This window comes from Pseudopipra pipra, chromosome 2 (assembly GCF_036250125.1).
Source record: "Pseudopipra pipra isolate bDixPip1 chromosome 2, bDixPip1.hap1, whole genome shotgun sequence".
NCBI classification, from domain to species: domain Eukaryota; kingdom Metazoa; phylum Chordata; class Aves; order Passeriformes; family Pipridae; genus Pseudopipra; species Pseudopipra pipra.
The window spans coordinates 69,371,536-69,387,470 of NC_087550.1; the positions used below are offsets into that span (position 1 = coordinate 69,371,536).

Genomic DNA, 15,935 nt, shown 5'->3' on the forward strand with positions numbered 1-15,935 from the left:
GGGCGCCGGGCGGCTCTTTGTTCCTGCCGAGTGCGTGTGCGCGGCGCTCCGGCTGCCGGAGTGGGAGGGGATCCCGCCCGCGCCCTCGCCGCCGTTAACGGGAGGCGCAGGAGCGGCGGCGGAGCGGGGGCGGGCGGGCAGCGCAGCACCGCCGGGCCGGGCCGGGCCGGGCCCCCAGCGCTGCGAGCGGCGCTCCCCGGCGCTCCCCGGAGCTCCCGCCTCCCCCGGGGGCCGGGCGCTGCCCTCCGGCGGCGCGGCGGAGCAGGTGCCGGCGGCCGCGGCGGCAGCGGGCTGGCAGGATGGAGGCTGCCTTGCTGAAGCCGGCGATGATGGCGGAGGTGAAAGGGAGCGGCGCCGGCCCCGGCGTGAGCGCCGAGCTGGAGGTGAAGAAGCTGCAGGAGCTGGTGCGGAAGCTGGAGAAGCAGAACGAGCAGCTCCGGAGCCGCGCCGCCGCCGCCGCCGTGACCAGCGGCCCGCCCAGCCCGCACCTGCTGCTGGCCCCGCCGCCGGCCCCCGGAGGGCTGCGCCCCGCCAGCCCCCCCGCCCCGGCCGCGCCGTGCATGCCCAGCCCGGTGCCCACCATGCTGTGCCCGCCGGAGCCCCTCGCCTACTTCAAGCCTTCGCCCGGCCTCCCGGCGGCCGGCGGCGGGCTGGACGGCGGCGGCGGTCCGGGGGCGGCGGCCACGGTGCTGGACGAGGTGGCGGTGCTGGAGCTGGAGGACGGTTGCGGAGAGGACGAGGATACCTGGTATATGCGGCTCGGCCCTGCCCCGCTCCGGCCTGTCTGTGCCCCCCGGACCCGTGTGTCGGTCGCCTCCCGGCCGGGCCTCCCGCGGCGGTCTCCCGGCACTGCTTAGCATTAGCCCCCAAATCCACTTGATCTCCCTGCTTAGACTGAAAGCAGCTCTTTTTTTTTTTTTTTTTTCCTTTTTCTTTTTTCCTCTTCTCTCCTTCTAAACCGTGCCATCGGTGCGGTCGGCCTTGCCGAGGGAAGGGGCCGGTGTACGGGAGGCGGCACAGGTCGAGTCTTGAACCCCCGGCTCGGGGGAACAGTGCTCGTTTTCCACTCTGAGGTAGATGGTTCAGATCTCAGCCTAGTTTGGTTCAGATCTCAGCCTAGTTTCAGCCTCCTGTTTACATAAGGAATTAAAAATAGCCGAATTTTGTTCCGGGAAAGCCTTGATCTGAGCAGCGCTGCCTCCTCATCCTAAAATCTCTGCCCAGTTGTCTCCCATCTTCAGGGATTTGGGAGGGCTTTTGTCTTTGAGACATTGATCTAAATTGTTGTGTATCTTAACGCGCCCACGAAGCTCCAAAAGGCACGGCAGGGTGCTAGTAAATTAAATAAGTCGGAAACGACTAGCGAATGAATAAAGCAGAAAATAAAATCAACCCGGAGAAATGGTTACTTAAAAACAAATAGAAGGGGAAATTACAAGCTACAGATAAATAAATAAGTAAGGCAGGTGCCTCAAAAGCTGTTTCAGCAACGTGGATGAACATCGTAGGGACAGTGCTGGCATACTATCTTAGCCGTGTAACCATGTTAAATGTAATTGATCCTAAATAGTTTTGAAGTGTCAATAAGAATATGTAAATTATCTATATTTAAATAACTATTTTAAGTATCTGTCAAAGCTTCAATGAAATATTTTTAACGAGACTAGTTTTTGAGTTGAGACAAAGTTTATGTCAACTGAGTATAAAGCAGCTGAAATGTGCTTATTTTCGGTAAAAGAGAAAGGGTTCAAAAATTAATTTAAATGCCATAAATGCTCCTGAGTGCTGGTTGTGTTTGCTTTGTGGTACACAATACCATAGTTCTGAAAATTGCTTTTGAGAATCATCTACAAATGGCATGGAGATTTTTGTCAGTGTTGCTTCGTTGTGGGTACGATTAGTCTGTGCAGGGCTGGTTTGGGCTTGTCGGTCCAGACTTAAATCAAATTTTCCATTGGTTCTAACTGCTAGGTTTCTTAGCATTAAGGAATAGCAAATTTGATTTATCATGTCCTGTTAAACAAAATGTTTTCCATGTTTACATTTAAGAATGGTAGAAAGTCATTGTTGCATTGTGCCTTAGTAAAATTCCCAATTCGATTTGCTCTCTGGGAGCAATCCTAAATGCTTTTTGGGCACGAGAACTTACCTTTGTCACACACACGTGTCCACCAGCAGAATTTCATCATAGAGATTTGTTAACAAGTTTATTCCACTAAGAGTGAGTTGTTTTAGCCATTAACGGCTGTCTGGAAAGCTAAAGCCCGCTGCATATCATAGTTGTTGATTGGTAGTTTTAGGCCTTAAATACCTTTGGTGGTTTTTGGTTTAGGTTTTTTTTGTGTGTCTGTGTGTGTTTTGTTTTTTTTATCTGCAGTTATAAAAAAACATAAAAACATAAAACAACTGACCCTGTGGAACTGCAGAGATATCAAACCACTTTTTGGCATTGAGCTTTTTACAGGAAGGTCTGATCATCAGTTAGATGTTTAGCTTTTGAAGCAGTTCTGCAGGTTAACAATAAAGCTCATAGCTTTTCTTTGCTTTTTGGTTTTTTCTGTATCATTTTTTAAATGTGTGGCCAGGCAGTGCAGGAAGTCTGGGGAAATGAGTCCTCTCCTCAGAGAAATTCAGTAGTTGATGTCTGCTGGGATTGCCGAGAGAGCAGTTGCAGTGAGGATATTTATTCTTTGTAAGCTTAACAGACACTGCTGATTGACTTCAAAGGCAAAAAAACCCCCATGGAGCAGACACTGGAGAGTGCTTGCTCTGGTGAGACTTAGGTAGCTCTTGAGCCAAAAACATGAAGGTGAAAGGCTGCTGCTACCTGCTAGTATCCCTTGAGGAACAAAATCCTGTTTATTTTTTGGTTTTGTCATTTGCCCCTGCTGTGTGCAGGCCAGATTCCTTTGCTGTCTACAGAGTGTTCTGGTGTCTGAGTATCTGCTGAGCCCCATGTATTGGAGGTGGTCAGGCCAGGGAGCTGCAAGATTTAGATATTAGGAAGAAATTCTTTACTGTGAGGTGGTGGAACAGGTTGCCCAATGAAGTTGTGGATGCCCCATCCCTGAAAGTGTTCAAGGCCAAATTGGATGGGGCTCTGAGCAATCTGGTCCAGTGGAAGGTGTTCCTGCCCATGGCAGGAGTGTTGGATCTAGATGATTTTTAAGGTCCCTTCAAGCCATTCTGTTGTCTTCAGCAGCCAAGAATAATTTGCTTCCCAGGAGATTTGCGCTCTCCCAGGTGAATCAAGTCTGATGTGCTTGCTAATCTGCCAGGGTTGACAGCAGCAACCCAGATCTCAGCCTCAAGAATTTCCCCATGAAATCTGCTTTGGTACCTGGCTTCCTAATGTGCCTGGCCATCTGATTAATTGTCTGCTCCTGTCTGAGAATAAGGCACATACATTAGATTTTCTTGCATATATTTTTTTTCCTGCTGGAGTTGAATATTGAAAATGGATTTTCATTGTTTCTCACCAAATGTTTTGTAATCTTTACAAATATGACTGATACAACATTTGATTCATTTGGGAGAAGATATGGTGTATGAAAATAATATATATGTAATTTTCTATATAGGATATAGAAAATAAGGTGATTATATATATTATTATATATAATAAGGTGATTAAATTGTGATAGGTAAAGGTGTGAAATAGTTAACAGTGAAATTGTGATTTAAGACAATTTCAATATTTGATTTTATATTTATCTCCAATAAAGATAAGTATAAAAGGGACAAGTGAGACCACCTTTTTTTTTCTATGTGTGTAGCACCTAATATGTTTGAACTTTGGGCAGTGCTGGAATGAAGACAGTGGTAGTGATGAGATGGAAGATTTTAATGTGAAATCTTGTTCTTTGTTTTGTCATGCCAGAGCTGTAAAGTTTGTATTTTGCCACTTAGTTTTCTGAGGAGGGAAGGAAGAAAACTAATGTAACTCTTCTACCCCAGAAAGTCTTTTTTTAATTAGATATCTTCTTGCAAGGCTTTGTATGTTATACATTATTAGTAGCTAATAGATAAGAACTTAAAAAAGCAACTTTTAAGTGTTGCATATCTTGCTGATATTTTTGTGTATTTTGGTTAAGGTTGTACGTCTTGCCTACCAAGACTCACACTTCTCAAGACAAATCATTGAATCCTCTGCAGTGGTGCAGGCGTGTTCTGGATCATCCAACTCCTGAGACAGAGGCTGCAAAACGTTCCCTATGCTTTAGGTTGGAGCAAGGTAATTTTATTCTTAGAATTTTTTTGATAGTTAGGTTGGTATTTTTGGTCTGGCGTTTCACTTGTCTTTGGTGTTTTTCACAATTTAGCAAGCTTTACAAATGGCAGACATGCAGTTTTTTCGTACATATGCCTAAATGCTAACAAATGTTTGAAATTTTTTTTCTGATCATGCAGTTTTGAAGGTGTTTACCTCCTTTGTTATCAATTTTTTTCTCCTGCACAACTTGTTTAAACTTGGCATCCATTGCTTAAAATAGTAGACTAAGAAGAGCCTTAACTTGACTGATAGTACTGCTCTATTGGGCTCTGGGTCATCTCAAGTACTGGATCCAGTCTGATGGCTGTTCAGTGCCAGTGACCTTGTAGAGTTATATCTGGGTGTGCTGAATTTTGTTTTAAATAAATATCAGACAGCATGATTCTTACTTTTTTTGCCATTTAGGGTCTCATTAAGATTGTACTAAGCATTGTTGAAAAAAGTGATTAAGGGAGGATATTGTCTTAAGGTTTATAACTCACTAGGAAAGAAGATGAAGATGAACAATACAGGAAGCAACAGGAGACGGAAATAAAGCTAATGACAACGTGAACATATGGCTGTATAAGTTAACTACAGCAATTACTAAGAAAGACTGAACATATTCCTGTGTGCTACCCATATGGGTAGCTGTGGCTGAGTCTTATCCAAATCAGTCATTTATCTGACTCAGACTCTGAAGGCATCTATCTCTTTATATTGCCTTTAAAAGATACTACAATGATTATTGCCCTAGCAATATTTTGAGCTCATTTACCTTAAGTTACATGGGTCAAACTGTGGTTCCTATGTTTGTAATCATCCCACCTAGCTTTAGGGTTGAAGAATGTCCATGCTTGACCGCCAGTGGGAGTTTTGTCTGTAAAGTCAGAGGAATCAGGTGAGCTGTTCCAGTGACGAGCTCTAGGTATTTGCCGTAGAATGAATTCAGTAGCTCTCTTTTAAGTCCACTGACAACAGTGGGTGCTTGGCATTCACCTCATCTGGTCACCTAAAGGTATTGTCTATGTGGTGTTGAGCATCCAGCAGTGGAGCTGAATCTGATGTGGAAGCTCCACTTAGATTGCTGCACGTAGGTACCTAGTGCCATTTGAGATGGTCTCATTTAGGCTGATATCTAGTCAGGATACAGACCTTCCATCGGTCTTGTGCCTCACCTGCCATCTTTTAATCATATCTTGGCCTCCCCAAGGGCCTCTCAGGTGGGCAAGCACATCTGAGTATGGACAACTGAATCAAGGCTGTAATGGGAATGTAGAAACAAGTCAGAGGACAGCATGACCTATTTTTTCCCTTATAAGGATTTATCTAAATTTAATAGACAATAAAGATGTCAGATTTGAATCTCTCTGTGTTTATCAGTTCAGTTGCTGTCTGTGCAGAAGTCACAGGAAGTGACATATGTCACAGAGTTATGTTGACAATGTGTTGCTCTGATTCACATGTTCTACTTGTGGTGATTTGCTCATGAATTTCCTGAGGTCTGTACAAAGTTTCTGAGAAATTATATGCCATAAATAAAACTCATTATGGGAATAGTACGTTCAGAGATACAATAGACTTGTCTTTGTACTGCAGCAATTCTTTGCTAAAATTGCTTTAATTAATAATTCAGTTAGTCTCTTCATTAACTCTCATATTTCTTAATGTTTTCTTTAGCACCTGTGCTTTACAAGTAATATGTAATAAAAAAAAATGTCATCCTTATTCTAACTTTGTAGAAGCTGGTTTCACAATATTTATTTCTGTCTCAGTTTTGCACCAGGTGTGAGATTTCTGTGAGAATCTAATGATTTGGTTTTTAAAGTACAAAAAACTTTCTGTAACCTGACTTTCCAGTGTTTTGTTTTCCAATGCACTCAATCAGTAATATGTGTGTATAAATAGGTACATGTAATTTATCCAAATTTTAAAAGTGACTCAGTAAGAATGGCATTCTTCTTTACTGGTACTGAAGTTTCAAACTTTGTACTTGTAAGTTGAATGTTGTTTTCCCCTTTTAGCCATATGCTTTGCAAGGGCATTTTGGAGATGTCTTGAAAATGTAATTTTGCCTCTTTTGCTCAGCCTTGAGTCACTGGTTAACAGTGATGGACTTGAGAGCTACTAAATGCGTAGTCAAAAAACATTTATGATGTACCAGTGTGTGATTTCTGGAATGGCTTATAGGTAGAATTTGCTTAGTGATTTTGTCCATGGTGCATTAGCCAAAAGTTAAACTAGTTGAGTTGTCATTGCTCTTTAGGCACTGTAGAGCGCATAGAAATTAAAAGCAGTAAAACTGATTTTTGTTTGCAAAGTCAGCATATCTGAGTAAGTGCGCACAGAGAGAAGAGCTGTGAGCCAAAAGTAATAAAAATTTTGCTAACCTACTTTGGACTTTTAACTAATTTCTGTTCTCAAGATTATTAATTCTGCCCTCATTTATTCATGCTTATGTAGATTTTTTTAAATTACATTGTATCCAGATTTTCCTAAAAGTTTTCATTTGTTTTCTGAAATATCCCAGCATTGGGATAGCTCATAACAAGGCTAAAAGTCTTGTGAGAGACTTCTGCCAAAGCAGTCCAAGGCAATGAAATAATCCAACGACTACTTGGTCTCTCAGGGTGGAGAATCACTTGATGATGGTATTTTCTTTTCGCTTCGCTGTGCTCACCAGCCTGTTTCTTTTCTAATGAAAATGACTGGTTTAAGTATTTCATGGTGGAAGTTAAGAATTCATCTTGGCATAAATCCTTAAGGTTTATTGTAAGCACAGTGGTGGTTTCTAGCAGGTGGTTCTTCTGTGAACCACTGTGAGAAGTTGGACAAGCTTCTCAACATTCCTCTGGTCAACGACTAAGTAGGTAAAGCTTTTATCATGTTTATAAGGAACTAGGCTTATTACAAGCCCTGTTTCTGTGGATTAAGCATGCTAGCTTTAAGGAGGATGAAAGTTAAATGTAACCTTCTATGATAAGATCTTTGCTTGGAATTGTTCCTGTTTCCCATGAGCAGTTATAGTATTGAGGTACTATTTCTTTGTTGTTTGTTTTGGTTGTTCTTTCTCTGCTGCCGTACCTGGATCACTTCTTTCTTCCTGCTCTTCAGTTATCTTTTGTTTGAAACCTTTCTGATTTGTTATGCTTACAGCAGATCTCTGTTGCGGGGTTAGAGTTTCCTCTCCATTTGATTTTTAATCTTGCTGTTTGTTTTTTATTTCGGTAGGTGAACTGAAATGAACAGGGCCACCTAACAGTCTTAATGGCATCATAGAGCTGCTTCTTTATTTTCTTGATAGTACTTGAAGATGTTGGAACATGTCAGTATTAAGCCCAGTGAGCAGAGACATGTTATTTGTAACCTTCCTAGCTAGTGCAGATGGTTATAACCCCTCTGAAATTGAAAAGTTGGTGATTGACATCCTGGTTGAAGATAACTTCACCTCTGTAAAAAACTCTGAAGCAGGCAGGTGGATAAACTGAGGAGTTAAGAGGCTTAGCAAGGAGTCAGTCTGTAGGAGCTCAGCTTTTATGCAGGGCTTCAAAGCATATCTCATCCAGTTTAGCCTCCCAGACAGAAAGCTCTTTTTTCTTGTAGCATATGAAATATTGGCTAGATTCAGAGTTTGGCTTAGATGAGTTCTTATTCAGAAATGCTGCTTCAGATGTTTAAGAAGAACAAGGAACAGAAGTCTGTAGGTTTTGCAGTTGGCTGCAGTAGTTTAAAGAGTAAAACTCTGTTTTGCTTCTTAAATTATTAATGTGTTTCAGGATGAATGCTCTTACATTGTCTGTGGATGATGTTGTGAAACAGATCCATTGTAGTTTCTCTCCAATTGTTTGTGATTCCACAAGCACCAAGAATCTCGTCAGTGAAGTTTTATCCTTTATTGTGCAGGATCCCAATGTTACATGTTAGTTAAGGTTTATGTCCAAATATATAACACACTGAGAAGAAAAACTTATTTTGACATTACCTATAAAAATAAAGGAAACCCCAGGCAAAAGGTTTTAACTGGATGTGCAACTTGTTGCTTATGCAGAAGGAGGCAGGTTCAAATTTATTTGCTGTCTGTTGGTGGAGCAGAGATGTATGTTGTGGAACTCAGAACTAGATTAATAAGATTTCATATAGCTTTCTTATTTTTCATATATAATGTGGATTAGTTCCATGTAAAATGCTTTTGAGGTAGCAAATAATAATGTGCAGAAGCTTACAGATGATTGGATTGTTGTTTTCATCATAAAATGTCTAAAGTTGTAGAAGGAATGAAAAAAGTGACATGGGAGGTTTGGTTTCTTTTTATGTATGTTTCTGATAATAAAAAGTGATGAACAACCACAACTCTTACCAACATCTTAGCACCCTTTGAGGAGTGTGGCATCTGAGAGGTCAGGATGTATAGCCATCTGCTGCTGCAGTACAAACTTAGTGCTCGGAGTGCATCTATACATGCACAGCAGTTATTTCCTATTACATATAATTTATTTGAAGTAACCTGTTGTAACAGCTGCATAATTCCACGCAGTTCATAGAGGTTTTGCAAATGGATTGTCTAGCACAGCTTCTGAGGATTCATGTTTTTCAATTTGGAAAAACTTGGGTTTGATATTATACTTGCATTTCAAACAGAATATTTTGCCCTACCACTGTAACATTTCTACTCTGCAAGTACACTTGAAGATGGAAGTGTTTGGTTTAAAACCCTTATGGCAACAAATGCATAGAAGATCAGGCACTTCACTTTTTATTAATTTCAGAGATATCACTTGCTTTTTTACTGCAGCTCTTGGATGTGACTTCTACTTTTTATTAAATTACAATATGCATACTATTCAAGAATTTAATTTCAGTATTGGGGGTTGATTTTTGTGCAGCTCATAATTATTTGCTTAGAATAGACCTTAGGTTGTCATTATACTTGCAAGAGCAAGCTGAATTCTGAAGTCTCTGTAAAGATTGGTAGAGAGGTGGTGTTGGGTCTTGCCTCAGTTGAGAAGATACTCATGCCATTTTAGAATATATTTTATAAATTCATGCTAGCTACTGAGGAGGGATTATCAGCTTCTTATGAGTGGTTAAACAGCTAGAGACACTGTCAAATTTTATGTGAGGATTTCAGTAGGTTTATTTAAAATAACTTATGGTGTAAGTTCAAGGTCTGTAATGCAGTGGATGTCTAAAAGCAGTAGAAGTAGCATCAACCCTGTTTTATGCTAAAAATACAGGCACAGTTAGTGTTACCTAGCAGAGTACTTACTAATCATTGGGTTTGTTTTTGAAGTATGCAAATACTTTACTGGATAGAAATTAAAAAGAAACCTAGGTTTTAATAGTTCACTTAAGGGCACTTGAAAGCTTATTCCCTGGAGATATTTTTTCTGTGGAAAAGAGGATCTTTTCAAAACTGCTGTTCTGGAAGCTGTCATTCCATTTTTGCTTCTGATAATCTGTGTTTTGCTCATTGTGTGATAGTCCCCAAATTATTGTTTTAGGTTTTGTCTTTCTTGCTAACTTTTTTTCACGGTCTGTTTTTGATGTCTGTGGAAGAGAGCAGGGAATAACATTTCAGAATGCAGACAAGCCTCTTGCATGTGGTTATATAGAGGCTTCTTTACTGATGTGTTGATAATTTCTGTATTTTCACTTTCAGAGAGAACTTTGATTCTTGTCTTCATAGCATTGCATCTTTTGGGAAGCTTTGGTTTAGACTGTTTTATGCCATGATCCTGAAATATCTTTTGGTTGGACTGTATCTTCTGGGATGTAGTCCACAGTTACATGTAAATATGCCATACAGTCTATTTTACCTTTGCAACTGACTTTGCATGTTAATATATTAGAAAGAAGTTGGTTATCTGCACTTGCTTTCCCAAGTGTTCCACACTCAGCTTATATGTGTTCATATTTCATGAAAATAACACATTTACACCAGTAATTTGCTTTCAAGTAAATGTTTATGGAAAAGTTCTTATAATGAAATAAAACTTTTTTTGACTCTACCTGATAATGAAATGTAGTCAGTAAGCTCTAATCTGAATACTTGTGAGGCACAGGCATTTACAGATTTACTTGATATTTTTTTAACGTTGCAAGACAGAAAATGAGTTTGTGCAAATGATAGAGACACAGAAGTTTATAAAAATAAAATTCCTCAGCATTTTATATATTTTTTATGAATCTCCTTTAAAATACTATTTTCTTAATTTTACTTGTAGATTGGGATCTACTTGAAGAATTTTTAAATACAGAAAACATTTTCTTGTGGAATATTCACTTTCGGTGGGGTCACTAAACAATTATAAAAATCTCTTCGAATATGGCTTTTTCAGGTGCAGTAATGGCATACTTCATTAAATGCTTCACACTTCAGAAGTCTGAGTGACAAAAGTAGTGAAAGTGTGCCTGTGGGATGAAAAACTACGTTTGTTAGCAAAAAAATAGCTGGAACCTAGGTAGTTCTTGTTTTGAGAAACATTAGTGGCAGTGCAAAGATTACATTTTTGCTAACTTTAGAGAATCATACAGAATTAAGTCGACTTCAAGTTCTTGGATATTTTATACTCTGGCTATGAGATGTTGTGGAAAACTGATATGGGATAACAATTTTAAAAATAACATTCAGCTGGTAGCATAGGCACTTATTTATTTGTTTTATTAATTTTATATATTTTTAAGTTTATTATGTTACCAAGACAAAAGAGGTATTGGGTCATGTTCACTGGTGAATTTGGACCACCATTACCACTTCTACAATGTAAAGTACCTGTAAACTGATTTTACACTGCTGACTGTGCTCAGATTAAGCCCAATTTGTATTGCCAGAGAAATCTGTATGACATCATCATTTTGGAAGAGCCTTTTCCTTGAAAGCAGATGGCTGAACATACTCAATCCTGTGTGCCCCTCAAATGCCGAGAGGGTCATTACACATGCAGGCTGACTTGGAACAAATAAGTTTGCCTACTTTTGGAAAGAAAGTCAGCTTCTTTGAATTCACTTGTCTTCCCCCATTATGCAGTACCAAGTAAAGATGTTGATCTTGCTGCCTGTGCTGTATTAATTCATAGTGAGATGATTTATACCTTGAATTGCACATTTCTAAAATGGTTACACAGAGAGTTAGAAGTGGATAACTTTAGCCTAGATGTCCTCTTGCAGTCAGATAAGTTCCACTCTAAGAGTTGATGAGTTGTTCTCTGCTGCATAGGAGAGAAGATCAGTTGATTTTTCATGGTTTTATCTGCAGCTGATGGAGGACAGGTTGTTTCTTTCGAAGTATGATAAGGATTTGTAAGAGGTCTTTTTGATCCTAAAAGGTTATGAATAATTTCACCGAACCTGGACACATAGGACAGTTAGGGATTTTTTTGGTGTTTTCGCATACTAGGAGCTATCCATATCTTTCTGTGATAGGCACAAAAAATCAGTACCACAGTCCAATCACTGGTGAAATAATTGGTGTAAATTCTATAGTATGTGTCTGCTAGTCTTAACTGAGATACAGGGGTTATTGCTTTGTGTTGCATCTGCATCACAGAGGAAAATCTTTGTGATTGAATCTCCCTGGGAAAGATATTTTGTGTCTAAGTTTCCAGAGCCAGATATGTTTCTCTTGTGTCTGACTGTAGGTACCTTGTCCTTGAGTCTGAGCATTTGTTGAATTCATAGAACTTGTAATGGCCCAGATTAGTTCTAACTAATTTTAGGCATGCATCTGGTATATACCTGATTTAAGGCACAATCACTTTGATTGTGATTCATTGATCTTAATGAGGCTCCTAGGCATAATTTGGCATGCTTTTGCATCCTTGAGGTATCTAGATGGGCAGATGGGTTTGATACGGGATCTGCACAACAGCCTCACTTAACTGGAGCACCTCAAATGTCATTACATTCTGGTTTTAGACAGCTGAATCATGCTTCTCCTGTTTTGCGCTGAAGGGTGGGATATGCTTTGGACTGTAGGTGTTTAAATGAGGCTGCCTACAAGCAGACACTTCTGTGTGTATGTAAGCATTGTGTTTTCTTTTTAGAACTGCTTTTTGCATATGAAGAAATTCAATATGCACTTTATATTGGTAGAATATAGAAAAGTTATCAGCATGCAAGAAAATAAGTGCAAGGTAACTTGCATTGCTATATTTTTAGCACGTGAATGGATCTCAAGTAGTAGTAACTGCTTGCACTTCACTTAATATCACTTGAAAGCCCTGTAAAGTTTTGTGTCAGAAATTAAAGTAAGCTTTTAGGTCTAGGGGATATAATTTGTTGTATTCTTCAGGAATGGCTCATACTATATAGTTCCAATTTCTTTAGGCTCGAGGTACTACCCCACTATAGCCTTAATAAAAGAGTAGAATTAAGATTTTAGAATTTGCATCTGACTGGTGGCATATCCTTTTTTATTTTGTTTTATTTTAGAGTTATTTGGCACTTGATGTGTTTGTGATTTTTGTCTTCAAGCAATTTCTTCTTCATAAAATGTCTGAAGTCTTTTATGGGTGCAGGGCAGGATTTTATGGCCTGAAGGGTGTGGGCAATAGCAGCTGAGTCGTCTGTTGTGTTGCTGCCTGCAAACACAGAGGACTGGGCTCAGCATCCTAACACCCTAAGGTTCTTTCTTCCTAGAAGTCCATGTCCCTCATTCAGCTCTCTGAACCACTAGCAAACCTTCTTGATGTTCTTCATTGTTCTTTCCTGACCCATAGGAAAGGCAGGATAGAGAGTGATTTGTCTGCATGAAATAGGGCAGGATGGAGTGACAGAGGGAGTCATGGCTTCAGTTTGTTCCTCTGTGGTGTTACCAGTTTTCTTTCTTGTCTTTTCTGCTTCATATGTTGCATTTATATAGTCAGTGTTCAGAGTGCATTATGGTTATTTCTTGACGTCTTTTGAAACACTGGGTGTGAAATACTTTACTGTAATCACAAATGGATCTTTATTTATGAATAAGGAAACAAATTTCAGTTTTTAATCAGGCATGTATGTTCTTATTGTGTTGGACGTAGTCCAAAAAAGATTTTATTTTTTATCTATGTGGGTGCTGAAAAATCTGGAATAATTACTTCGAAGAAACAAAATGGTTTTTAGAGAGAAGCTTGAAGAAGTGTCTCAGACGTTGTTGTCCAAGCCCATTTTTGCTTACTGTGGACGTGGCAGGTTCTGGTGGTGGAAATGCTTACAAGGTACTGCAGAGTACCTTTTATCTGGGACAGTAAGACACAGGCAGAAGAATGTTGCAGCAGTGTAATAATTGTACTGAAGAAGCTTCTGCAATTTGTGTACTTTCCCTGTTGTACTGTGCTCTTGGGTGATATTATACTCCTTTCTCCTCCTCTGTCAACTTATACCTGTGTTACTTGTTAGTGAGGAGCAAAGATTGCCTCTGTTAAATGCTTGTACAGTTCTTGATGGAGTGTAGGTACCTCTGGAAGGTACTCTCAAGAAGTTTACTTAAGGAGTCTCTCTCAAGATGTCTGAAATCACGCCAGGGGAGCTTAAATTTAGGAATATGCTCCAAGTTACTGCCAGGAGACATTGGTCTCTAGGGAATCTGAAGAGACTAGTCTGCTTCGGTTAAGAACTAGCGGAATCCCTGACCCCCTTGACAGTAATAATGGTAACGGTATTTATAGCAAACATTTGTGTTATTTAACCCATTTTCCTAGAAGTAATTATTTGGTTAGTACTTCTTAATTTGGCTCTAAGTTGGGGCCGAACCTTAATTCTATGTGAGAATATGTATTCTGAATACATTCTTATATTTGACAGTCAGTTAAACCTCTATCAGAACTTTTCTTAATCCTAGACTTACATGATTTTTTTTTCTCCATTTGGTGTTTTAAAAGTAGGAAAAACCTGGTTTACAGTAGCTTTTATTTTTTAAGTGTTTTGTATCTTTTCTCTGCTTGGGTAATAGTGTTAACACTTTCTCATAATAGGCACATAACTGTGACACTTGCTATATTTATCCAAAAACCACAGGGTTCCTGGAGGGTAAGTGGTACTTTTGACCTCGATTTGAGCCTAACTTTTAGCTTTTTCATTCTGACTCAATGTAGGCAGTAGGTATACTTGAGCAAAGAAAATGGAGTGTGGCATCTGGAAACAGGGTGTCAGAGTCAGAAACTATAAACAGAGAAACTCTCTTGCAAAACTCTGCTGCCAGAGGGTTTAACCTGTGAATAAATACAGATGGCAAGTAGATAGAGTTGTAGGGGCACTGTAATGTGTTTATGAGTGTTTCTTGGATGCAGGGGAAGTTCAGGAGTAAACAGTAATGTTAGAAAAAATTCAATTTAGGGTTAATGTTGGAATAATTTTGTCTTTTCTGTGTTATGATAAATGATCAAGAGTTATACCCCAACAGACACATATATTTGATTTCTACCTGGTATGTAATAAAGATTCTATATTGTTAGGTGAAGGATTGCAAATTGTCCTTCTATGAGTCTGTTATTAACAGAATGGATCCCTCACCCTTTGTGCTTACCTGTCTCGCCAATGGTAATGCACCAAAGAAGAAAAGAACTATGTATGCTATGAGAAAATTTAAATTTAGGAAATGTAGTTAGCTATATTTCTCCTCCAGTCACCTGTTCAGAGCAAAAATGCACACCTTTGATTAAAATTGTTGCTAGCATGTCTGATTAGCAGTATAGTACATGTCCACCTACAGTTGTGATGCATCCTGTGTGGCATGTGGAGATGAAGTTCTCTTTTATTAACTGAATGAAAGCTGTGGCTACCTTCTCTAAAGTAGTGCACTAACCAGTAGATAATAGTTTGGAGATGTTTTGTTTTACTTCTAGTACAATGTATAGACTAAATGAATAGGATATCTTCAGCATGAGAGCACCTTGTGTAGTACCTGTGCTCTGATCTGCAAGGGGAGTTGAACTAATACCTGTTGTTTAAATCACACAGAGATGTCTTGCTCCTCATCCTAGAGGAAGCCCCTAAGCATGGACTTGCAGAGTGAACAGGCAAAGGCACCCTTCATCTTCGTCCATTTTATCAAGGGCAGCTGAGCACTTCTTGAAATATATTCAACGAATTTTTTAAATAAAGTTGTTCACAGCATGGCTGAATTCTTGTCCTGATTATTACATAGTCATGATTTGATCTTAATTTGTGTTTCTGGAATAGTACTTTTAGTATTGTCTCTTCCCATCATTTATTCAACTCCTGAGACCAAAGCTGCAGAAAAGGAGAACTCTCTGGGACTGCAATGACTCAGCTCTCATGGTGAATGAACAGGAAGATAAATACAATGGCACTGATGATCTTAGACCTACCAGTACGAAGACTTAAGATTACAAAGCAGCTGCTTTTCTCTAGGGACCGAAAACAACATTTTCAAAGGAGTGAATGCACTGCTATCACTGGGGTTTTAAAACTGTTGTTGGCTAATTGAAGTAGGGATGTTTAATGCACCGTTGTAAGAGGTTGGGGAGATTTATTTCTGCACAAAAAAGTGCAGTTAGCTTAACTGTTTTGAAAACAGGACTCCTTCTCAGGCTGAAGTTAAGAAAATACATAAGGCCTGTACTTCTTTTGCTATTTAGGAGGTAGCTTGCTGATGAGATGAAAGCTTCTCATGTTCTTAGTAGCCTTGAAAGGTACACTTGTATACAGAGCATATACAGGCAAGCAGAAGACCTCATCCCTTCTT

General features: G+C 39.7%; 1 protein-coding gene across 5 annotated transcripts in view; it reads left to right on the plus strand.

Annotated features, from left to right (window-relative positions):
• The first annotated feature begins 205 nt into the window (after nt 1–205).
• Nucleotides 206–15,935, plus strand: part of SLAIN1 (SLAIN motif family member 1) — a 93,365-nt gene continuing 77,635 nt past the window's right edge. For all 5 annotated transcript variants that reach the window (XM_064645949.1, XM_064645948.1, XM_064645946.1 and 2 more), the window contains exons 1-2: nt 206–748; nt 4,095–4,234. In XM_064645949.1, the coding sequence (XP_064502019.1) occupies nt 300–748; nt 4,095–4,234 (589 nt within the window). In that variant the 5' untranslated portion in view covers nt 206–299. The remainder of the gene's footprint in view (nt 749–4,094; nt 4,235–15,935) is intronic.